This window comes from Cricetulus griseus, chromosome 3, assembly GCF_003668045.3.
Source record: "Cricetulus griseus strain 17A/GY chromosome 3, alternate assembly CriGri-PICRH-1.0, whole genome shotgun sequence".
In the NCBI taxonomy this organism is placed as follows: Eukaryota; Metazoa; Chordata; class Mammalia; order Rodentia; family Cricetidae; genus Cricetulus; species Cricetulus griseus.
The window spans coordinates 56800931-56826988 of NC_048596.1; the positions used below are offsets into that span (position 1 = coordinate 56800931).

Genomic DNA, 26058 nt, shown 5'->3' on the forward strand with positions numbered 1-26058 from the left:
TGTTTTGTTTTGTTTGTTTGTTTGTTTGTTTGTTTTGTGGGAGTCCTGAGGATGGAACTCATGTCCTCACCCTTGTTCAGCAAGTCCTTTACTGACTGAGTTTCCTTTTCAGCCCCAAATTTGGTTCCATTATCACTCCATCCAGAGGTATCTGTGTTCTCAGATCAACCCAAACAGACCAAATTCCCAACAAGGAAAAGCAGGCTTACTCTTGAGCACGGTTTCAATAAATTGTCCAATCCAGGCAGAAGGAACTGCATCAGGACTTAAGACTCTCAGGCTATGGACCTTTTTGTTTCAGCAGCTCATTGGACCTGACTCCTCAGCTGTGGAATAAGAAGCCACATGTTGTGGTGACTGGTTATCCTCAAACACTTGTGAGATTTATCAGGAGTTCAAGGCTAGCCTCCGCTGCATAGTGAATTTGCAGCCAGCCTGGGCTACATGAAACCATTTCTCAAAAACGGAGTGCTAGAAGGGTGGGGCTGGAGAGATGGTTCAGTGGTTAAGGGCATTACTGGCGCCTGCATGGCAGCTTGCAACTATATGTAACTCCAGTTCCATGGGCTCCAACAAACACTTATGGTCTCTGCATGCATCAAACATGCACACAGTACACATATATGCATTCAGGCAAACATCACCCAAACACATGACATAAAGATCAATAAAAAGAGGGACCTGAGGTGATGGTATGTGTGATAGCATATACCTGTCATCCCAGCGCTTGTGAGGCTGAGACGGAAGCATGGAGAGCTGTACACTAGCCTGTCTCAGAGAGCCCTTGCCTCTAAAATAAAATGCAGGCCAGTGAGATGGTTCAGCAGGCAAGGGCACTTGCTACCAAGCCTTATGACCTAAATTTGATCCTTGGGACTCACGTGGTTGAAAGAGGGAAATGGCTACTGCATGTTGTCCTCTGGCCTCTATTCAAGTTGAGTCATGTACTTATGCAGACGTACTCTTAGACACATAGATACACACAACATAAACAAATAAATGGGATAAAAATCCAAACAAACAAACAAAACACCTTGAATGTCAGCCATGTCTCTGTGATTCAGAGGGGGCAATGGTCCTGTAGTCTCTGTTCCTCACAGCCATCTCTGCAGATATATGGTCTATAGTGAATGGGTGCAAAGCATCAGGAGCCGAGATTTCCACAGCCAGAAAGCTTGGGAAAACTCTTGAGCATTAGCAAGCAGTGGGATGGGATCTTCTCCGTGCAGCTCTATGAAGACCCCCCCCCCTCTCTCTCCAAGCGATCTCACTATCCCTGGCTGCCTGGCTGGTTTGGAACTCAGTATGTAGACCAGGTGGGCCTGGAACTCACAGAGATCACCTTGCCTCTGCTTCCTGAATGCTGGGAATAAAGGCTTGCAGCATCAAGACTGGCTGGCTTTTTATTTTATGTGGGTTCGGGCAGTGGAATGGAGGTTCTCATACTTGCAAGGGTGGCTGAGCCCTTAAATTTTGTGTTTTGTTTTTACATTTGCTTACTCATTTGTGTGTGTGTGTGTGTGTGTGTGTGTGTGTGTGTGTGTGTGTGTGTGTGCATGTGTGTGCATGCATGAGAGTCACAAGGCGTGTACAGGTCAGAGGATAACATTCAGGACCACGTGGGTTCCTAGAACTGCATCTATTTAATGCAGTTCTTCTGGGTCTCAGAGATCGAACTCAGTCGTCAGGGTTGACGGCAGTCGCCTTTGTATTTTTAGAGACAGGGACTCCAACTCGAAGCAATCCTCCTGCCTCAGACTTCTGAAGGCTAGGCCATAAGCTCCAGGCAGGCACCTTGCCCGGTCTCTGTCATCATTTTTCGGTCCTGCAGATGGCCCGGCGCGACTCGGAGACTCAGCAGAACTCTTGGGTCTGAGAGTGGGCGTTCGGGTGACGTCAGCGCACGCGCTGGAGTGACAGCACGGAAAACAGCAGGACTGAAAACTGCGCGCACTTGCCATAGTTCTTTACCTGTGAATCCACCGGTGGGCGGGGCTTGGCCTGGCTCGGGGGCGGAGTGGAGGGTGCGGCTAAAGAGAGAAATAGCCAATTGACGTTCGGGAAAGGCCGCCCTCCCACTACCGCGGAGCTGGCGCATGCGCATAGCTCCGTGGCCGTCTCTCCCTCAGGGGGCGGTGCTGACGCTCGCGCCGACGCGCCGGACGTCAGGCACGTTGACGCCGGCGACGCGCCGGGCCCGGTCCTCTGCGCTCGCCAGTGTCCCGCGGCGGCGGGCCGGCCTTCGTGACGAGCGGGGCGGCGGACCCGGGGGCCGGGCGAGGACGCAGCTGCGGGGCTGCGTGGGTCGGCCCGCAGCCGGCCGCCGCCCGAAGGCTGCCGCGTAGCCCCGGAGCCGCGCCCGCCGGCCAAGGTAAGGGCGGGCGGAGCGGGCCGCGCAGGGTGGCGGGCCGGGGTCGGCGGGGCCGAGTCGGCGGGGTCAGCGGGAGGTGGTCAGCGGGAGGGGGGTCAGCAAGATTGGGATTAGCCTGGCCGAGCCGGGGTCAGCCAAGGCGGGTTGATATCAGTTAGGTCTGAGTCAGCTTAAATTGGCCAGGGTCAGCGAGGTTGGGGGCAGTGAGACTGGGGTCAATTGAGCCAGGCAGGACCAGCGGAGTCCTCGATGGCAGGATCATCCCGGCATGATCAGGTGCACCTGCAGGACATCCCCTTCATCCCCCGCCCTGTGCCCTGGCAATCTCTAGTGCCATCTCACCTTTCTCTTCTCCTTCTTTATTATCTAGTCTTGCTGTCCCGACTTCCTAGATTCTCAGTGTGGAAACTCTCTCTTTTCTTTTGCCCCCTCTTTGACTGTAAACTTATGTAAGTTAGCTTGGCTGACCAACCGTTGCACAGCAGCAGGCCTTTGCAAAAACACCTCTGTCCAGGCCTTAAAGAGCCAATCCAGTTGCTTTTTCCGCTGCTCACCAAATATCCAGCCCCACAAGTCAGGGAGCCCGGCAGTCCTTCCCAGGAGCTGACTGCACACATTCCTGGAAGATGCCTTGGTCCATAGCGCTGGTGCTTGTCAGTTCTCAGCCGTCTTCTGGTGTTGAGGGAATATGTTTTGAATGTCTCTTCCTGGAGAAGAACAAAATAAGTTAACAGAAGCCCACTGTCTTCAGCTGCTGAGAGTGCGGATTTTCAACAGACTCCGCTGATTTGCCCTGGGTGGGAGAGGTGAGCATTCCAGCTCCCCTTGCTCCTGGGACTGTGGCATCCATCTCCCAGTCTGCTCTTCCTGTTGGTCCGTGCATGCTACTTGCCATAGTGTGTGCATCCAAGGTGAGCAGCTCTGACAGTGTGGGACTTGTCAGCATTTGCTCATCAGCCACAGGTGGTGCTCGGAAAGCTGCAGGCTTGTTCTGCACCTACTGACTATTGTCTGCATCTTTCCTGTTTCAAGATGATGTGCGAGGTGATGCCGACCATTAGTGAAGCGGAAGGCCCCCCAGGAGGAGGTGGAAGCCGTGGGTCAGGCTCCCCTTCACAGCCAGATGCTGATTCACATTTTGAGCAGCTCATGGTCTCCATGCTGGAAGAACGAGACCGCCTTCTGGACACTCTGAGAGAGACACAAGAAACACTGGCGTTAACCCAGGGGAAATTGCATGAGGTTGGTCATGAAAGAGATTCCTTGCAGAGGCAGCTCAACACTGCGCTTCCACAGGTATGCCAACCAAACTGAAACCAAGGTGTCTGCCACTAAATGTCTGTGGGATGATCTTGTTAATGTGTTAGCTTGCTGACTGTTTTGTGTAACCACTAGGAAAGTGATGTTTCTGGTGGGTTTTTGTTTTGTTTTGTTTTGTTTTTGTTTTTCGAGACAGAGTTTCTCTGTGTAGCTTTGGAGCCTATCCTGGCACTCGCTCTGGAGACCAGGCTGGCCTTGAACTCACAGAGATCCACCTGCCTTTGGCTCCCAAGTGCTGGAATTAAAGGCATGCGCCACCAACGCCCGGTTTCTGGTGTTTTCTAAGCACAGGTAAAATTCCCATGGAATTCAGTTTGGGAATAAATGGGTATTCTCCAAAGCCATGTGACCACACTGCTGCACTGTTGTGCCTTTTTGGGTAACTGCCTAGATTTGGGAATGTGTTTCAGAGTTGGGTTTTTGTTGTTGCTGTTTTGTTTGGTTTGGTTTCTCTGTGTAGCCTAGGCTTACCTAGAACTCACACTGTAGACCAGGATGGCCTTGAACTCAGAGATCAGCCTGTCTCTGCCTCCTCAGTGCTGGGATTAAAGGTATGCACCACCAGAGTACCTGGCTATGCTTTGACTGGGGCTGTGAAGCAATGAGCTATGTAGTGTCTCCCATTCTGTGTCTTAGACTTGTCCATGCCTGCTGTGGACCTGTGAGGAGTGGATCTCTGGGATTTTATGTCTTAATCCTGGTTTGTGTCTTGTGGATTTCCAATTTCCTGAGGAAATCTTGTGGATAACTAGGACTGATTCCATTGGTAAAGTCTTCAGAGGCTTTCTTGAACATTACAAGAGCTGTAATGAAACTTTGTTTCAGGGGAGAAATGATTGAACATTGAATCCCAAGGCTCCTCCTCTTCCTGGGTAGATGAGACTTTCAGAGCTTGAAACACCTTGTGTATCTTTAGTATTACATCTGAATTGGTGTGCTAGAGCCTTCTCTTCCAGAGTCAGTGGTAGGGGAAGGAGAAAGTGGGATAGCCTGCAAAACCCAAGGTGAAAGGCACATGGAACAGGGGTTGCTTAGCTTTGTGCTGACGAGCCCACTTTGTTCATTCGTGATCGGTATCTTCATGGTGCTCAAGGAAGCTGCACTTATGCTCTCACGGTGGGGTTGCAGAGATCAGTTCGCAAGTGAATAATCACTGCCTTGATGCATCTCTTGGCTGTAGTCATTTCTGTAAGATTGGACTAAACGTTTGAATGTCCTTTTTAGAAACAATTTGGTATTAGTGTTGTGTGCTGGGAGTTTTTGTTTGGGGGCTAGAGAATCATTTCTTCCTGGAGTCTTAGGAATTAGCAGGTTAATTAGGTCAGATTTTGTTGTCACGTGTTGAAGAGGTTTTTAAGATGCTGTGAGTTCCAATTGCTCTGCTTTGCAATTGTGTTTGTTGCAGCAGTGTTTGGCCAACGCTTAGGTTTTTGGAAAGAACAGGCACTGGGGTCACAGAACTGACCGTGTTGTGGGCAGTGTGGGTTTCAGGCAGCAAGCATGGAACTTGCTAGGGAGCCTGTTGCCAGGTGAAGCTGGCTGCTGCTCTGCAGTGCCTCATTGAATTAGGACATGCTGGTATCCACAGTTATGTCAGAGCTGACCTGAGTCTAGTGTTATAGAGTAAACTTATTTCAGACCATTCCCTTCCTGGAATCAGGGTCCTCTGATGGCTAAAAATGTGACCAGACGGGCCTATGTGTCCAGTCAGTGTCCTTACAATGGAGAATGCATGAGGATCCACAGGTCACAAGTATGTGCCTTTGCTAGCTGTTCAGTTATGCTCATGGAGCTCTGCTTGGATCAAGAGATGGACAGGACCATACCTCCTATGAAAACCCCCTCCTACTGCCTGCAATCAGTGACTGTTCCCTATTCTTAGGTGGCCCAGTTCTTCACTATTGGTTCCTTTGCATATGCTTGACTTTCTTTAGGAATTGTGTATGTTTTGTTTTGACTCTTCCCTGGACTCTGTGAGACCCACCTTTGCTTTCACCGAAGTGTGCTGTGTAGATGGGCCCTACTTGTTCTTGATGCAGTTAGGACCCCTGAGGCTGCCACTGTCTTAAACTTCCCAGGCTGCCTTTGCATTTGGGGAGGTGCAGAACTAGATGTGTGTGTTTCTGCTGGAGTATTCTAAAGAGTGGAATTGTAGTGACAGCAGCCTCAGGAATTACTGCCAAAAGTGGCTGTGGTGACAGTTGGTACAACCACACGGCCACCAGCAGTATGAGAGGCCATTGTTATGTACTCCAAAGTTCGAAGTGGAGAGGTGGACTGCAGCCACCTGCAGTGCAGGGACCCTTTTTTTGTTTGTTAATTGGATTGTCTGTTTCTAATTTGAAGTTCTTTATACATTCTGAGTGCATAACTGTATAGAAGAGTTTTTGTTTTTGTTTGTTTGTTTGTTTTGGGACAGGGGCTTTCTACATAGCCGTGGCTGTCTTGGAATTCACTATGTAAGTCAGGCTGGCCCCAAACTCATAGAAATTGGCCTGCTTCTGCCTCCTAAGTACTAGGATTAAGGACATGCACAACCATGCCTGGCTAGATTTTTTTTAATTAATTTTTTTGTGTATGAGTACAGGTTGGTGTGTATTCTTGTATGTACATATGTTTTTATGCAGGTGCTCATACACTTATGCACAGATGTGCTGAAGCCATGTTGGGTGTCTTCCTTGACTGCTCTCAACCTTACTAGTTTTTTAGTATTTATTTTATCTTGTGTGTATGTGTATGTGTGCCTGAGTGTTTGTATGTGTACCATACATAGAGATAAGAATTGGATTCTCTGGAGCTGGAGTTCCAGACAGTTGTGAACTACCATGTGGGTGTTGGAAACTGAAACTGGTCCTCTACAAGAGCAACATGTACTCTTACCCATATGTTTAATCATCTTTCCAGCCCTTCTCTACCTTACAGACATGGCTGCCACACCTGGCTTTTATGTGGGTACTTGTGTACTTTAACCACCGAGCCATCTTCCCAGCTTGGAAGGTTGTTTTTATACTCTTGTGTTTGTCTCTTCACTCCAGTAGTATTGCATCTATATGTAGATACAAATGTTCACATACATCCATATATACAGGTCTTGCCATGTAGCCCAGGCTAGCCTATACCTTTGATAATCCTGCCTTAGCCTCTCAAGTGCTGGAATTTCAGGTGCCTACCATATCCAGCTCAGTTGTATCTTTTTATGAGGAAAAGTTTTAAATTTTAATGTAGTTCAATTGATTGACTCCCCTCCCCCCAAGAATATTTTTGGTTGTGAGTCTATCCTTTAATAGGTGAGCCATCTCTCCAGCCCAAGAATATTTAATTTAGGGGCTAGAGAGATGGTTCAGTGGTTAAGAGCACTAGCTGCTATTCCAGAGGACCTGGGTTCTATTCCCAGAACCCACATAGATACTCATAGTTTTCTGTAACTCCAGTTTCGGGAGATCTGATGCCCTCCTCTGATCTCCACGGACACCAGACACACAGGTGGCACATAGACATACATGCAGGCAAAATATCCATACACATAAAAATAAGTAATTTAAAAAAAAAAAGAGTATTTCATGTGGGCCAGGCTGATGGTATACACCTTTAATTCCAGCACCCAGAAAACAGAGGCAGATGGATCTCAATGAGTTTGAGGCCAGTCTAGTCTGTGTAGTGAGTTCTAGGCTAGGCAGGGCTACATAGTGAACTGTTTCTTAAAACAAAACAAAACAAAAAAAACCCAAAATAATAAATACTGTGTTCTGATTAGGAAATGCTAGTCTTGGGCTGGGGTATGTCTTAGTGATAGAGAGGATGGTGGTTCTTCTGCTCTCTTTGCCATTTTTACACAAATACCACAGTGTCTGGGTGATTACAGATGTTGTCTTGAGATCTGATATTTTAAGTTCTTTACCTTTTTCTTTAAGATTTTCTTAATCTGGCTCATAAAATCTGCTTGGGCCAGAGAGAAGCTCAGTGGGTTAAAGCGCTTGCCCCATAAGCCTGATAGCCTGGTGGTTTTGGACCCATGGTGAAAGGAGAGAAGTAATTCCTGAAAGCTATTTATTATCTGACCTCTGGGCTGGTGTTTTTTCAGCATTGTCTGTCTAATCTACAGGCATATAACAGGTTTTTTTTTTTTTTTTAGTAATTATTTATTGCTAGTATATTGAGATAGAACTGGCTTAATAAAAAGTTGTCTTGAACATTTTTTTTTTATTCTTATATACATGGTTTTGCCTGCATGGATGTCTGTGCGGTGCCCCTGGAGGCCAGAAAAGACGTTAGAGTCTCTGGGATTAGAGTTGTACACAGGTGTGAGCCACTTTGTGGGTGTTAGGGTTTGAGCCTGGGTCCTCTGGAAGAGTAGACAAGTGCTCTTTAGCTGCTGAGCCATCTCTCTAGCCCCTAAATAGAACTGGCATTTGCTTTTTCTTCTTCTTTTTTTTAAACTTGTAATTTTCCTGTCCCAGACTCCTAAGGGCTGGGATTTAGGAGTTTTGTTTGTTTTCTGCCTTGTTTTTCTTGTGGAGTTGCACCTGCTGAGCTCTCCAGCACAGGATTTAACTGCCATGGTGGTAGTGGACCGCCTTGTCTTGTTCCTGGAAGCGCTCTGCACTCATGCACTATTCAATCCACAAGTGCAGTAGTCACTGAAGGGCTTTGATAAACATTCTCTATTAAATGTGGTAATTCTTTATTAGTTTCCTAAGAGGATTTTTTGTTGTTTGCTTGCTTGCTTGCTTATTTGTTGAGACAGGTTCTTGCTGTAATTGCCCATATGGGCTCAAACTCGTAATCTTAATGATGGTGGCTTGTGCCTTTAACCTCAGTCCTAGGGAGGAAAAGTCAGGAAGACTACCAAGTGTGAGGCCATCCTGAACTACATAGTGGGTTCCAGGTTAGTCTGGACCTGATCTCAAAAAAAACAAGACAAAATTGTGTGTGTGTGTGGGGGGGGGGGGGTGTTTACTGGATTTCTTACTTTGTTCTCCATCTTTTGAGGGAGTCATGTGAGTTTTCTGTTTGATGGCTAACTTTTAAAATTTTGGAATCCTAGGGACAATTCCTAACTGCATTTTGTTAGCATTGTACTTTGAGGGTTGCATTCATGAAGGAGACTGACCTGTGTGGTCATCTTCTTGTGCCTTTGTGAGTGGACTGAGCTGTAGGGAAGAAGAACAGTGGGGTCACCTTCTTGTACCCTGTAGGTTTTGGTGTAGCAGCTGGATTATTGTCATGAACAAGGTGGGCAGCGTTTCATGGTCTGCCTCATGGAAGACTTCCTGTAAAGGTGATGTTTTCCACCTTGTGTTAGAAGAGTTCATTGGGAGCACCACATAGCGCAGGATTTTCCCAGTGAGAAGGAAAAACTTCCAAGTAAGTTTTGTGGTAAAAATCAGATTTTTCTGATGTATGTGTTGAGGCTTAGCCTTTGCTCCCTAAGGCTTTGGGAACCACATTTGCCAGCTTTGATGATAAAAGGAGAGACAAGTCCTTGCTGTGCAGCTCGGGCTGGCAATGAACCCACGATCCTCTCTTCAGCTTCCTGGGGTGGGGATTACAGGTATGCACCACCACTCCTCCTGACCTCACATCTCACTTCCTCCTTTAAGATAGCATCTTGCAATGTATCTTTGGCTGTTCTGGAGCTTACTATGTGACCAGGCTGGCCTTGAACTCATAGAGATCCTCCTCCTTCTGCTTCTAGAGAACTGAGATTAAAGGCATGTATCTCCCCCTCCCCCCAATCTTATAGCCCAGGCTTGTGCAAAACTAACAGTTTTCTTGTCTCAGGCTGCCAAGTGCTGGAATTACATGCCTGTGCCACATCCAGTCACAGCTATGCATTTTGTTGCTGTTTATCCCTTGCTTTCCCACGTTTCTGTCAGGGGTCATCTTCTTTTTTCTTAAAGAAATTAATCTCAAGACACCCCCCCCCCCCACCCGTGTGTCTGTATCTACTCATGCACCTGTTTGCATGTAGAGGGCCGAGAACAACCTCAGCTATACTTTCTCAGAACCATTCACCTTGTTTTTGAGCCAGGGTCTCTCACTTACCTGGAGCTCACCACCAGTTAGGCCCGTCTGGCTGCCTATGGAGCTCCAGAGATCCACCTACCCCACATCCCCAGCACTCCCCTCCACATCCCACACCACCATGGCTGACTTTTTTTGCATGGGTTTTGGGGCTAGAACTTGGGTCTTCATTCTTGCAAAGCAGTCACTGTACCAACTGAGCCACCTCTTTGGTCTTTCTGGTGGTTCTTTCCAGTTTTCACCTTCCTTTGGCATCAGCAGAATCACGTTTTTTTTTTTTTTTTTTTTGTTTTGTTTTGTTTTTGTGTATGGGGGCGTAGCTGGAGTCTTTAGTGGGTTTAGGAAGCCTTTTGCCTATCAGCTCCATTGCTTTCCTTGTCTTCAGCCATCCCAAAGGCTTTTAACTCACCCCACCTGTCTTACACACTCCTTTCTTTATTCTTTAAATTTTTTCCATCTTGTCTGGATATTGCTTACTGACCTTACTTCCTGCCTGCTCTCTTATCTCCCACTTCATTGTCATTGAATCTGTTGTTTTAGCTACTATATATAATTTTCAGTTTTAGTGTCTGCGTGACAGGATTTGTGTTGAGTGTGTGTGTGTGTGTGTGTGTGTGTGTGTGTGTGTGTGTGTGTGTGTTATGTTGGGGATTGAATCAGGTTCTTGTGCTTGTATGGTAGCACTTTAGCAACTGAGCATGTCCTTGGCCCTTACAGCTGTGATCCTTTTAAGTAATCTGCTTCTCTGGTGATTTTTTTTTTCCTATTGCCTAGTATAATTTTGAGGGGTCAGGGATGTAGCTTCCTTGGTAAGGCACCTACATATGCAAGGCCCTGTCAGACTTGCTCAGCTTTTCTGGTGTTTGTGCTGAGAGCTGAGACTGCCCATGCTTTAATGGGGAACAGGGGAACAGATGGTGCAGGTGCACTCTTGCTACCTGCAGCAGAGGTCATGGTGAGCATGTTGGTCATCATCTGATACCCCAGCAGGCCTGGGCACTCCTTATTAACTTTCTAATCAGAATCCCGAGGTGCAGGACCCTTCCTGGCTGCTTAGCTGTGAAAAGAATGCAGACTCTGGTTCCTCAGCTGCTCTGTTGGCTACTGTGCAGGGTGTTTCCATCCTTCTGTGTCTTCCTCCATGCCAGGAGAGGGCTGCATTGGCAGGTCTGGCATTGGCAAAGGTGACAGTGAAGCGCTAAGAGACTGTGTGATGCTCATCCTATGTCATTAAAAAGAGAATACCACATTTAGGTTTTATTCCAATCTTAAAAGTTTTAGTTGTATTTTCATTTTTACTTTTCTACAAATACTCAAAAGTTTTAGATACTGAGTTGAAAAATATCTTGCATAGTTTTAGGATTTTTAAAAATGTGTATGGCTGTTTTGTCTGCATGTGTGTTTATGCGTCATGTGTGTACAGTGCCCTTGGAGGCCAGAGAGAGTGTTGGATCCTCTGGAACTAGAGTCATGGATGGTTGTGACATACCATGTGGGTGATGGGAACAGAACCCAGATCATGTGCTCTTAATTGCTGAGCCTGCTCTCCAGCCCTGTTTTGTTCTTTAAGTAGTCCATGTTGTGTAGTACATTCCACTCCATGTGGCCAGGAAGTATGTAGCAACTCTAGGGTCAGTGAAGTTATAAATCCAGTTCCAGGTTCTATAACTGGCTATGTGCCTCCTGAAGTATAGGAAAACCCAGGAACTGGTCTGTAAACTGTTTTATTCAGGGAGTCAGCATGCTTTGGTTTTTGAGGCAGGACCTTACCATATAACACAGGCTGCCCTCAGTCTGAGTGCTGGGATTAGAGGCTCACACCTACAGCTTTTATTCTTATACCCAGGTGCAGTGGTCTTTACAATCCTTTTGAGAGGAGAAATGAGAGTCTTATTTAGAAAGCTTCCAGTGGGGAGATGAAGTGGTAAGTTCAGGTGGGGCTTCACTTTTACCTGTCTCTTTTGAAATCTGATCGTGATTGAGGCAGGAGTCTGTAGAGATGAGAGCACTGTAAGTAAAACAGTCTTAAAGTCACAGCTCTGTGGACAAGACAGTAGCCTTTGGCGTAAACTGGTGACAGTGTAGAGTGGTGTAGGACTGCAAAGGGCGAAGCCTGTTCAGCAGGTGTTTTGTCTCAGGCTACAATAATAGAAAGTAGAGCAGTTAGAAAAGCAGCAGCCAACATCACAGCCCTTGAAGAGTTGCCTATAGACAGATAGGAGAATAGATAAGGCCAGCCACAGGGAGGAGTGATTTGCAGCAAGGGACAAAGATTCTCTGAAATCTCCCACAGTGGAGCTCCCCTGTCTTAAAACGGGTTGCACTGATGGGCCTGTCTGGAGGCCCAGGAGCCTTCCTGAAGCCTGGATGAATTGTGAGTTGGCTGTAGTGCTGCCAAAGCTTGATGCTGAGCCACATTAGGCCCAGGTGTAGTGAGAAACAATTGGGGGAGTCAGCTTCACCTGGAACTGAGGTAATGTCCCACCTGTGCAGGAGCTGACACCTGTCAAGGCTCTGAGCTCATAGGTGGATTAGGGTGTAGGAGGAATGGCTGGCCATGGGAGCCACTGGTTAGACAGCAGTCCCTCCTGCTGCAGTAGATACACCCCCTCTTCCTCCACAGGGCGGAATCCACTTGGACAGGGAGCACATACACAGCGTTTCCCTGTCACATACAGCTTATGTGTCTACCCCAGCCCTGTTGCAATGTTGAGTGGTCAGTGTGCAGTTACTGCCACATTGCTCAGATGGCTTTAGCTGTGTGAAGTGGGGCAAGAGAAACTCACATGGTTCCTGTTTGAGCAGGTTTGATGCAGGGCTGAAGTCCCTGGGGAACACTACCATGCTCATCCATGATTTGAGGGGCAGAGTGTGGAAGGTGGCTTTCTGGCTCTTCCCTGTCAAATCTTGTCATTTGTGGCTTTGGTGCCTTGCCTATTCGTGGATTTTAGGCTTTTTTTTTTTTTTTTCCTTTTGTCGTATATGGTTCAGGCAAGTAGCAAGGGCTCTGCCGTCCAGCCACAGCCTCAGTCCCAGGTTTCTTGAACTTCCAAATCATGCACATCTCTTCCTGTGAATGGAGCTGCTTCCTGCGTACTATGAAGTTCAGACACTTCAGAGAGGGCTGTGCTGCTTCTCTTCAGTGGCCTCTTCCTGCTGCTCTCCTGAGGCAGGTGCTTGTCTTCAAGACACTCACAGGTGTGGTCTGGACCCTTCTCTTGCCATTAGACTCAGCTAGCTGCTATTCTATAGCTATAGCTTCCTGCTAGTTCATGGTCTTTTCCCCCTCCCTGCCAAGTCAGGGTCTCATGCAGACCAGAGTAGCTTCTAACTCACTAGCTAAGTGTGACCTTAAACTGGAATTATAGGCATTTGCTACCACATAGAGTTTATGTGCTATTGGGGTTGGGACTCGGGTTTTGTGCATGTAAGCATTTTACCAAGTAAGCCACAGCCCTAACCCATGTCATGATCTTTCTGAACATCAGCCCCTAGGATCTCCCTTGTCCTCAAGCTAAAACTGAATCTCAGAACTACGTATCACCTTCCTGGCTCTACCTGGACTGGCCATTTGCAAGGACTCCCTGCTTCTGTGCACTCCCAGCTGTGTATCATGCCTGCCCTGCAGATCTTGTTGTCTGGCAGCTTCTTGGGGGGTGTCTCCCCCACCCCCAGGCCTTTCCTGCCCTGGCCTCTGCCTGCTAGCTCTGCTCAGACAATAGGGACCAGATTTTGGAGAGCCGGTTTTGGCTGCCTCCAAAGATTTTCCAAAATATTGATGTTCCTGCTGGAACGTAGCTCAGTGGTAGAGGGCTTTCCTAGAACGTGTGAGGTCCTAGCTTCCTTCTCCATACAAAACAAACTAGCAACAGAAATGCTTCATTCTGACCTCTGCTAAGTTGACAGCTCCTTTTGGTCTCATGTAGCCCAGGCTGGGCTCAGACTTGCTCAAATTCTTCAGATTGGCTCCTGTGTCCTGCCAAGACACCATTAGCTTGGAGTGTTTAATTGCTTTCTGGCATAAAATGTGTCCCAGGCGTATTTAGTACTGTCCTGCTTGGTAGCAAATCTTTCTTTTAGAGCCCTGGCTCCTTTAGTGGGAAATAATACTAAGAAGTTACTATCTGAAGGTTGTGCTCTTTGTAACTGATCAGACCCTGGGGTGAGGGGTGGGGGGGGGCTGGAAAGTGGCAGATGTTTGTAATTCCAGGTCTTGAGAGGTGGAAGTGGAATGATGCCCGTTCAGTCACCTTGGCTGCATAGAGAGCTTGGGTCAGCCTGGGCTAATGAGACCTGTTTAAAAAGTGAAACAAACAAGAACTATATATACATAAAATAAATAGTTTCACTAATAGAAATGATTAATAACCTTTTGAATGAAGGCTGTGTTTTGTTTCTTTGAGGTAATTCTCTCAAACCTACGATCTGCCTGTCTCTGCCTTCCAAGTACTGGGATTAAAGGCATGCACCACCACCAGCCCAGGATTGGCACCACCAACAATGGGTTAGGCCTTCCCACAACAATTACTAATTAAGAAAATACCCTCGGTGGTGGTGCATGCCCTTAATCCCAGCACTTGTGAGGCAGAGGCAGGTGGATCTCTGTGAATTCAAGGCCAGCCTGATTTACAGAGTGAGTTCTAGGACAGCCAGGACTGTTACACAGAGGAACCCTGTCTCAAAAAAAAAAAAAGAAAGAAAGAAAGAAAGAAAGAAAGAAAGAAAGAAAGAAAGAAAGAAAAAAGAAAATACCTTACAGGCGTCTTATGGAGGCATTTTCTCAATTGAGGCTCCCCAACTCTCAGATGACTCTAGCTTGTGTCAAATTGACAAAAACTAGCCAGCACAGCCTTCATGTTCCTTCTTAGTCATGCTTTTTATGTATTTGCAAAACCATATGGATGATGGTACCAAGTTGTGCTGCCAGATCTAGACATGGCCTGGCCCCTGCCATCACAGCTGTAGTGACCTCTGTGCACCTTGGTAGCTGAACCTGCAAAAACACTTCTTTGGACTTGGTTTTGAGCAAGGAACCCCTTCGTTTGCTTTCTCAGCACAAGTACTTTCATGTGAATCTTTTCACAAGCTGTAGCCTTTAATGAGTAGGTCTTGCTCTCAGAACACGTTTGCTGTTGTCCCAGTGTAGAGTGTGAGTTCCTCTTCAGTGGTGCTAATCGCTAAAGATGACAGTTGCTTTCTCTGCACCTGCCTTGTCATAAGCTCAGTGCTGCCTTTTTTCAAATCTTTCTGTTGTCTGTCACTGCATAGCTGAGTAAGTACAATAAGCAGTCGTTGCACAGCGCATACGTTGTGCTGTCTTGGAATGTCCTTATTCTTCTCTAAAACCTTATGAGCCAGGCCTCCTCTGTGTGTTTCTTTTAGATTCTGGTTTTTCAAGCTCCTGTCAAAGTGGTCCCTTAAGCTCTGCCTACTCATCCCAGGGCTTCTCCAGCCTGCAGCTTCTTATTCTTTCCCATGCCTCATACAAACCAGTTCAAAAGGCCTAAGAACCACATGGTCAGGTCCAGCAGCAACAGTCCCCTTGTTGTACTGATTTCCTGTATTAGTTACTTCCCTGGTTCCTGTGAGCAGGTACCTGACCAGAAGCAACTGAAGGGAAGGAGTGTTTATTTTTGACTCAGTTTAAGAAGGTCCAGTCCTTAAAGGCAGAGAAGGGTCATGATGAAGCCTGAGGCTGCTGGACACATTACACCTGTAAGCAGAAAGCAAGAGATGATGAATTCAGCTGGACCACAGCTTACTGCATGGAGCATCCCACATTCAGGACAAGTCTTCCTCCTTAGTTAAACCTTTCAGAGGTGTGTCTGCCGGCCGACCAAATCCCATAGAGTTGACAGTCACATCCATCAGAGAGGCACAAGGTGGTATATATCTAGCAATGCCCACTGAGCAGCTTTGTCTCACTGTTCTGGACACGTGGCTAGGGGTACAGGTGGTGCTGGGTCCTGAGCAGTTAGTGGTAATGGGTCCTATTGAGGTTCCAGCTTCAGAAATGTGAACAAAATGTTTCCACTTTGTGGTTTGGTTCCCCCCACCACCACCACTGTGGCTAAAAGCAAGGGTTTGGCTAGAGTTGGCAGGCTGCTCTTGGCAGGGGCGGTCCCTGTGGAGTTCATCCTTTTTCTTTTCATAGAGTCTCATTCTTATTCTGAGGAGGAAATTTCATTTTGCTCTAAAAATAAATTTGGGAGCTTGAAGCATATCCTGTATTCCCATATTTTTCTGCTTTGCAGATGGGCTGATCACCCACCAGCCTGTGCAGCTTAAACCAGTGCCTGGCTTATGTAGACCTTGCTTTCAAGTGGTGGTGGTGGTGTGCTGCAGTCCAGTCACGCATAGGGAAACTAAAAGTGCTGTTTGCCAGGGTTCAGTATTCCTGAGCAGTCAATCTCTGGAACTCCCAAGCTTTCCTTTCCCTCTTCTTAGACACAGTAGGTCAAATGATGACAGAGGAAGTCTTGTTAGAGTGTCAGTTTGAGGAATCTGGTGCAACACTTCTTTTATGCATATTAAAATGCTAAGTTTGGTGACTGAACTGGAGGTCCAATTGCTGGAGGGGCCTAAAGGCATTCTGTGTGGAGTTTTACTTTGCTGTTCTACGGCTCTTCTCCTAAGCCTCTACCACAGCACTAAGCTCATGTCCAAGGAGACTGGGCAAGCTGGGTTTTTGTTCCTTGTGTTATTTAAATGAGTTTTATATAAATGCTTAAGTGCACATTCCTTTTAATGATGAGTGGAGAGCAATTGGCATGCATAGTTTAAAAGTATTCTTTGCCATGTCTCTCGCCATTTCTGACCATCTCACCCTTCTCTTTTCCCTTGTGATACTCAGGTCAGGGAGGGTGGGTGGTGAGGGCAAGTGTGTCCTCAGGCAGGATGTCTGCCTCCTTTTCTCCTATGTTAGGTCATTCATTTCTGAGCTCTGGGTTCTCTTATCAGTATATCATGGATAATGGTTTCTGGTTTCCACCTAGCAAGCACTTGTTGCTTGTCTTCTGTGAGTTCAGCACACCTTGTGCTGGGTATGTGGGTATTGAAAAGATGGGGACATGGGTTGACAGCCATTGCTTCTAAGTCCACTTAGCCTCTGATGCTCATAACGGGGCTCTAACAGGCTGATGGCACCATATCACAAATCAGGACACTGCCCAGTGAGACCTGGTCACCAGCTTAGGGTTCTGCAGGCACTGAGTGATGACATGCATCTGAACCCAGCAGCAGCCTGGCTCCAGAGTTCTCTGACTGGGACAAGATTGGGTGTACAGCAGTACCCATCAGGTATCCCCAGTCCATTGTACTGGACTGCAGTACTGCTTCTGTGGCAGAGGATCTTCAGCTGTTCTTCTGTCCTTTCTATACAACTGTTCTTCATTCCCACTGGGCCAGAACCCAAGGTGGAGCCAGGCACTGAGTAGTCCAGTGCCTCATGCTGAGCATAGTGCAGGACCCATGGTGGGTGCACAGCGCATAGTGGGTACACGGCACACAAGTGTCACGAGCTCATGAGCTGATTTCCTGATGTCTGAAGTTGGTTTTTCTTATGCCCATGATCTTGAAAATCCTGTTCTTAGATGTCTCCTCTTGTCTGCAGCTCCTGTGCTGTTTTACCTGAGGCATTTGGCTTCCTGTTCTTTCTCTTCATGTTTTTCCCAGCACAGGACAAAGGGACTCAAGTGTATTATGTGTGAAGTGTGTATCACTACTAATTTAAAAAATGTATTTATTTTTATGTGTGTGAGTGTTTTGCCTGCATGTATGAATGTATACCATGTGTACATTACCTGTGGAGGCCAGAAGGTATTCGATTCCCCAGGACTGGAGTTACAGACATATATTGTGAGTTTTAAAGTGTGTGTGTGTGTGTGTGTGTGTGTGTGTGTGTGTGTACATGTATATGCTGTGGAATAAGTGTGAAGGTCAGAGGACAAGTTGCTGGAGTCAGTTCTTTTCTACCATGTGGGTTCTAGGCTTGTTGGCAAGTGCTTTTCTATATAGTTGATGAGCTACCCTGTCTGCCCATGGCCAATTGTAAAATTAGCCCATATTATGTATATGCTATATGATACATGCATTTGGTATAATATAGAATTATTTATATAATAATGGGTCTATAATATGTTTATGAATGAGTATAGTGTATTTTGATCATATTTACTCCATTGCTGTTTCTCACTCTTCTACCCTTCTTTCTAGCCAATGCCTCTGCTTTCTAACTGCCCTCTTGTTTCACATCAGTCAGCTCTTTGTTCCTGGTAATTGACTGCATTGACGGCAACTGTGACACATTTTGAGATAACTGAAATTGCTGGGACAACAGAGAAAGTAGAAATGATGTTTGAGAATGTCATGTCAGCTGCCTGCCATGGCTTGTGTGTCATGGTGAGCATTCTTTTCCCTCGTCTCTCCCTTCACTGAGCGTGTGCAGAGCGGGAGGCACATGGTTCCTCAGTAGAGAGATGGCTTTGGCTCTGCTGTGTTCTGTGACCTCTTGGGCCTATGGTTCTTTCTCTGCAGCATAGGAGGTTATAATCCTGCAGATCAAAGTAAGAGGCACATCTTTTTGGGGTCTTTGCAGAGAAGACTGACACCAGTTTCAGGTGAGGTGTGCTGTGAGAGTGGTCCTAGGAGTGCCTGTGGAAGCCTGAGAGCTGGCTGGATCTAAGCACTCTCTCCTCAGTGTTCTGTCTGCACAGTTCTTCACTGAATTAGAGGTGGGGACTGTGTTCCAGAATCCACCATGGAAGGCAAGTGATTGAAAGTGAGTGAGGTGAAGGTTGGTCAGGTCAGATGGGAGGGACACCCGCAGACACCCTTCTATAGTGTTGAGGCCTTTCCTCCTGTAGGTACAACAGGGTTGCATCCTTGTCTTGAGTGTAGAAAAGGAACTTTGAGACACAGGAAGTTGGTGAGTCTTCTGATTGTGTTGGTTCTGTGTCTTATGGAGGATTGTGTGTTAGTGTTGTGTGTTTCGAGACTTTGCAATTGTGTGGGTCTGGAATGTTGCTCTGTTTCTGCTCTTTGCTGTGAGCTTTTCCTTAGGTTGTGGGGACAGCAGTGTGATATGCTCAACACAGAGCCTGGTGTTTATAATCAGTCCACAGATGGTGGCTGTGAGCAGCCGTGTTCTTAGGGTCACCAAGGTGGGCCACAGTGAAGAAGGTGTTTCATTTAGATTCCAGAAGTTCACATGACCAGTGAGGGAGATGGAGAAGATGAGGAAAAACAGTTGAACCCTATGGAGTGTTGAACAGCTGAAGCTCCAGCCCCTCATCTGTGGGTTCTGCTAGAGAGATAGTATAGAGAGGCTTAAGTTCTCAGGCGTAATGTTAGAAGAAGATTGCCATACATGGGATAGGGGTGAGGTAGGTTAAATTTATTAGAGAGAAATCACTTACATGAGAAACAGGTAACCCAGGGTCAGCGCTCTGAGCATCCAATCTCAGCTGTCCTCCAAGATCCATCCAGAACCCCGAAAGTGTGTGCCTGCCTCTCCTCAGGCCTATATCCCACATGCCTCGTACGCACCTGTGGCCATGCCCAAATGGATGTGCTACAGGCATCTAGTAAGATCTCTCCCTGCAATTCCCCTTTTAATCTTAAGAAAAGATTTAGACTTGATACAAAACTATATACAAAGATGGCAAAGATCAAGTATACTTTAGGAGAAGGAAAGGTACAAACATACACCCTCAAGATCTAAAGCCAGTAAAACAACAAGAGCAAATGGCAAGAACCACATATCCAGTCCTAGAGCAAAGGCATAACAGAGATTGCTATAGAGCTATACTAAGCTGGAAAGTTTAAGTCTTATACCTAATAATCCTATCTAGGGAGAGAGAACAATAATTGTGACAGTCTAATCTTCAACCTCATCAAAGACCTGAGAAGGAAGATAACAATACTAGGGTAGGCAGGAATTGCAGGTGAGTAACTTCCAAAGGTTCAGCGAAGACAGAAACAACAGGCCACCTGGACAGTCACCCAAAATCTCACAGCAGCGTAGGGACAACCAGCTTTGGTTAAGGCTTAAGAGTGTCAGACTGACCAACACAGAAGCAGGGAGGAAGAAAGGCTGTCTTACCCTGACTTGGCAAGGTTCAGCAGTCTTCTAATTTATCACCTGCAAGCACAATAGGACAGCATGTCCAAAGTCAGTGGTTGAAGTGGGGGCAGTTCTTTGCCCAAGAGGCCATTAGCCGAGGAGAAAATGGACACCAGAAGGAGTGATATTGGTGCCCAACATTTTCTTGGGAATAGCTTGGTGCTGTAAGGAGCAATCGTGTCTCATGTCAACAGAGTACTAATATTAAAACATTTAAATGCCATATTCTGCAGGTCTATGAAGTGTTTGAAGATCAAAATCTATGTCTGACTAATCTCAAATATTTAAGAATGTGGGTGAAAATGTCTCTAATTCTTGGGAACCTAGTTGTATAATGGCTTGAGCTTCCCAAAATAATTTAGCAAGGACCAAGATTACAACAATATAACTTATATACACATATGTATGTGAATCTATAAAACAGAGGTAGAATTGAAGTGTCTTAATCATAGGTAGAACTGTATAGTGCAACATGATAAAAATATCCCAAATTGTGTCAAAATACAGAATATCTTAAACATATGTAAAGGCATATATACATAGAATATGATAAGGATATTCGTGCACAAAACATGGTAAATAGAAAGACCTTACACAGTATGACAAAATGTAATATACAGATTATCCAAGAAAGGAATACAACTTGATCGTACATAAGTTATATCATATGAGAATCTATGACAATGTAAGTTGTCTATAGCTAATAATTACTAAGGTAAATTACAAGAAGATATATTAGTCTACCTATATCCCATCCTAACCATACCTTTCCCATCCATACCCTAAACTTATCTAAGAGAGATACCCGAGTCTGAACACCCTTTCCATACCCAGCCCTAAACAACTGTAAATCAATCCTAGACAGGCGTATATTATCCCTTAATGCCAACAGTAGGGAAATGGGGGTGTTGTAGTCTTAGAATTACTTCCTGCTGAAATGGAACAATGGTAACCTCATGGGATCCTGTAGGAAGAAAATTTGTAGAGTAACGAAAGTCTTGAGCGGACTAGCTGTAATATTTGTGCCTAGTCTCTGTTTGGCGGGAGATGCATGACTGAAGTTCTTATCTGAAGCTCTGGCCAGAGTGTAATAAGAAGGTGCACCATTTCAGCTAGCTAGTCTGGAGTTGTCTAGAGCAATATAGTCCCAAACTGGTTTTAGGATGGTAATTGTCAGTTCAAAGGCATCAAGTTGGATCAAGTGGAATTGATGAAGTGGGGCCCCATTTTCTTTCTGGAGAGTTTAAAGATTGTTGTTAGGAAATTCTTTGTTCGCTGTGGAGGACTTAAACATTAATATCAACACAGAAGTTTCAACTTTTATAGTTATGCATACCGGGAAAGGCAACAATAAATAAGGAAGATAATAAATGTGAGGCAAATTAGGCTTTTAGAGAAAGTACGAAGTTTAGATAAATGACAGTCCCTAGATTTTGTTTTTTTCTGTCTTACATCAATTGACTTCTTGATATAATGTAGAAACTCCGAATTTTATTTTAACAACATGCTTGGATTTAGAGGAGGAAAGCCAAATCCAACTCCAAAGCCAGCATTGGTTTAAGTGAATTGGGACTAAAAGAGTACTAGGAAGTAAAGAGAAATAGATTTTTGTATAGATATAGTTTAACAGAATTAGACATTGATACCATATATCAGATTCTTTTTTGTTTGATGGTTCATTTTGGATGGCTATCCTCTCTTCTTTAGACATCTATACGTTCAGTGTCTTTTTGGTTTTTGGAGATGGATTTTCCTGTTAAGACAAGAACAAAAACACCCCCCTCCTTCCTTTGTGAGGTCTCCATACAACTCGTGGGCTATACCTTGGCAGATGACCTGTAATTTCTCCTCATCAAGAGGTTTCTCCTGTTCAAACTGAATCTCGATCAACTTTGATGGTATCCAAAGCTTTTCTTCTCCTGTGGAAACAAAGGCAAAACCCCTCCCCCAGCGTAACACATATCCTGGTTTCCATACTGAGGTCAATACATCCTTGAAGTACACCGGCTGATTTAGTTCAGAAGTTTTTTCTCTTGTCCAGTGTCTTTCTGCAGCTGTTTTCCTTTCTTATTAGCATTAAGAAAGTTTAATGTTAATAAAGCATTATGTAATCTGTGTTTGGGGGGGTCTTTGTTCCCCCTGCCTGTTTGTAGAACATTTCCTTTAAAGTGCAACTAGACCTCTCAACCACTGCTTGTCCTGTAGAATTGTGTGGTATACTAGTTATGTGCGTATGTTATAATATTTAAAAACCTGTTCCAGTTTGCTGGAGACATATGCTGGAGCATTGTCAGTTTTTATTTGTGCAGGTATACCCATGATGGTCATTACCATTAACAGAATAACAGAATCATCCTTTTCAAAACTAAGAGCAGAGTGGCCCATTGTAACTCTGAAAATGTGTCCATTGTATGGTACATATATTTTAATTTTCCAAATTCTGCAAAGTGAAACACATCCATTTGCCAAATTTCATTACTATGTATACCTTTGGGATTATTGCCTGCTAGTAACAGAGTTTGGTTATAGAATGAACAAGTAGGACATTTCTTTACTATTTCCTTGGCTTGTTGCCAAGTGATCAAAACCTTTGCTATTCACATGGTGTTTTTTTATGAAATTCTGAGGCTTCTAACATACTTCCTATTAATGCAGTCAATGTCATCATTGCCTTGTGCTAGAGGATCTGGCAGACCCGAATGGGATCTGATGTGTGTTATCTATAGAGGATGAATCCTATTCCTGATTGTTTCTTGTAATTGTATAAACAATGAAGTTAATTCCGTATCATCAGGAATGAATTCAGCAGTCTCAATGTGTAAAATGACTCTCTGCATATTGAGAGTCAGTAATTATATTGAGAGGCTCTGTAAAATCCGTAAGTACCATGAGAATGGCATACAATTCTGCCTTTTGTACAGAGTTATAAGGGCTTTAAACTACTTATTTTTCCTGATTTATATCCTGCCTTACCTGATTTGTTTGCATCAGTATAGAATGTAGGGACTCCAGAGATTGGTGTTTTTCTTATAATATGTGGTTCCTTTCGAATAATTTCTTTATGAATTTGATTCTCTCAGTTTTGGGATAATTGTTGCTAATCATTCCCAAAAGCTCTTTGCCAAAATTCATTATCTTTCCATTAGGAGGAAATTTCCTCATTAGTTAAAGGTACAATAATTTCTGCTCGGTCCCTTCTTGTCAATTGACGAAGTCTTAATTTGCATTTTAATATCAAATCAGAGATCTTTTCTATATATGCTTTTAGTTTTTCTGTTTATGTGGTAGAAATATCCATTCTAATATGATCTTCCCTCTGTATCAAAATCCGTGAAGGGTATTCTCTATATGGTAATATAACTAGAATACAGTTCAGTTTTGGAAATGATGCCCAGGTATTACAAGGCAAAACATAGCACACAGCAGCAGCCTGGCTGAACTGTGACAGGCCTACAATTCTGTGGAGAGTGAATCAGCATACTTGACACAGTGGTGAACCCCACCTCTTAACTGGGGATTGTCAGGAAACTTGCCAAGGGGCGCTGTCCCCAGTGGACTGCCATCTTTCCCAGAGTTCTGCCATGTGACTGCCCTTGTTACTTTGACTCCTGTGTGTGATGGTCTTTTCTCAGAGACAACTTGGGCTTCTGTGTGGCCACACTGGTGGTGACTAGAATACAGGCATTAGACTGGAGAGAATGTACATTCCATTTTTTTTTTCTTGTGCAAATCATAGAAATACTTGTTCCAAAAAAGTTGAGCAGTGAATAAAGAGCCTGCTGGAAAGCACATTCCAGTGGGCAGCCCTGTGTACTTCCCACTTTTCTGCCTGTGCTTCCCTTTGTGGAGCTGGATTCCTCTGTGCAGGGCCATCTGGGAAGAGCCAGGTGCTGGTAGGAGATGGTTATCCTAATGTGTATCTGCTCTGCCTGGGCAGTAGACATCAGAACGATTGATGACCCTGGCCTGGACACTGCTGGTGCAGGGCAGAGCCTCTGGGGTATGAGTAGGCAGCTTGCTTTCTTCATGTAGAGGACATTCTTTTCTATATTTGAGGCACTGGCATAGTCCTTAGTTGTAAGATAACCCCAGAGACTGGCTGTAAATGTTTCAGTCTACTGCATAAGGGGGTGGTGACACAGAACACTGAGCTCAAGACTGCCAGCTTTTTGAGGACAAGGGTCTAAAATCGTTCTTTCTTCTCACAGCCATCAGTTTTACCACTGCTGTTCATTTAAAGATGTGGGCTCTCTGGGTGGCATGTTTTTAATCCCAGCACTTGGGAAGCAGAGGCAGGTGGATCTCTGATTTCAAGGCCAGCCTGGTCTACAGAGTTCCAGGGCAGCCAGGGCTGTTACAGAGAACCCCTGTCTCAAAAAATCAAAACAAAAAACTTAGTGGGCTCTAGTCAGGTGTTGGTAGCTCACACCTTTAATCCCAGCACTCAGCAGGCAGAGGCAGGCGGATCTCTGTGAGTTCAAGGCCAGCCTGGTCTTCAGAGTGAGTGCCAGGATAGGCTCCAAAGCTACACAGAGAAAACCTGTCTCGAAAAACAAAAACAAACAGACAAACAAACAAAAAACCATGTGGGCTCTAGATAGGTCTCTAGTCAGGGACAGCCTCAAAGTAAGGTAGACCAGGAGCAGAGGAGCTGGTGTCTTCATCCATGGCTCCCTGCTGTACTCCTTGGCACAGAAGGCTCCAGGGTTTTCTCCACTTAAGGAAAAACTCTGTTGAAAGAATTGAGGGATGTGTTGGGGAAACACCTCAGTTGGTAAAATGTTTGCCTTGAAATTATAAGGATGACCTGATTTCAGTTCCCAGAACCCATATAAAAAAACTGAGTGTTGAGCTAGAGAGAGGACTCTTCTAAAGGATCCAGGTTCAGTTCCCAGCACCCAGTTGGCAGCTCACAAGAATCTGTAACTCCAGTGCCAGGGATTCTCCGTAGACATACATGCACACAAAACACTCTTATGAAATTAATGATAGTAAAAACAGAAATAAAAACTGGGTGTAATTAAATCCCATCTCCAAGGAGGTGGAAATAGGTGAAACCCTGGGTCTTGCTAGCCAATGAGCCTAACCTAGAGTTCCAGGCCAGGGAGAGATACTGTTTCAAAAAACCAAGATGGGCAGCTCCTGAAGAATGACATGAAAGGTTGACCCCCCCTGCCCTCCACATTGTACACACATATGTGCACACTTCCCTATGCACCCGCACACAGGAACATCCACATCCACACACCATACACAATACAAAATAGAACTGAAAGAAGCAACAGCTGCCCTTGGGAAGTTCTGGGTCATGACATGGGGTGCATTCAGAGACAGCTTGCCCAGCACACATGAGCTGCACTTCAGTACTGCAAAAGCAAGAACTGAAAGGCTGAGCTATTTGGCCTCCTAGCCTCCTTCAGAGTCTCCTCACCGTTGTCTTCTCTGCTCATCCCTTTCCTCCCTTCCTGTACTCTAAGCCCTTTCATCATTAGCCACTATCTGACCTCTACTCATTGCCCAGGAAGCATGAGAGACAAATCATACCTTGTGCTGTCTGGCTTTCCCAACTCTATTTCTGTTCTTCTCACCCTTGCATGCTCTTCCTCACTAAGTGCTACACCTTAGCTGCTTGCCTGCCCCTTTGCCCACAGCCTGTAGACAGCCTCTCTTCCACAGCACCCACCCCAACCCCCACCCTGCCCTCTGTGGGCAGGAGGCCAAGACCCAGACTCTGTGTGTCCCTGCTGCCGAGGGGAGAGGCTGGAGCTGATACCTGTGCTGCTTATGCTTTCTCTGCCCTTTGCCTTTACTCCACCTTTGATTAACTGATGGCACAGGGATTTGTTTGTTAACTCATGCTGGGCTGAGCAAACCTGTCTCAGATTTCTGCATCCTTGAACTCTGTCAGTGTGCCACCATGCCCAGCTTCTTTATTCTGGTTTTTTAAGAAGGACTAAGCTTCAGGAAAAGCAGAAATGAAGTATTAGGACCAAGTGTATGTATATTGAGGCTAGTCTTGCAGGACAAAAGGAATCATAAGATCCCTGATGGGTGGTCAGCATCACCCTATTTGTTTGATGATGAAGTCACTGGTTGCCTAGGAAAACAGCCCTTCTGCCTCACCCCAGTCCATGCAGTTTGAAGTCTTGGATCCTCAGCCTGCTTTCTAACCTTGGTCAGGACAGTTCATTGCTAAGACTTCTGTCTTCTGTACACTTGG

At 45.5% G+C, this 26058-nt stretch overlaps 1 protein-coding gene across 6 annotated transcripts in view; it reads left to right on the forward strand.

The window, feature by feature from the left end:
* Positions 1–2169: 2169 nt before the first annotated feature.
* The window catches only part of Ppfia1 (PTPRF interacting protein alpha 1), an 84981-nt gene continuing 61092 nt past the window's right edge, over positions 2170–26058 (forward strand). For 4 of the 6 annotated variants that reach the window (XM_027408805.2, XM_027408808.2, XM_027408809.2 and 1 more), the window contains exons 1-2: positions 3260–3282; positions 3404–3667. In XM_027408805.2, the coding sequence (XP_027264606.1) occupies positions 3404–3667 (264 nt within the window). In that variant the 5' untranslated portion in view covers positions 3260–3282. Of the gene's footprint in view, positions 2372–3259; positions 3283–3403; positions 3668–26058 lie in introns of those variants that run through there. The other 2 variants (XM_027408806.2, XM_027408810.2) reach the window with 2 other exon arrangements.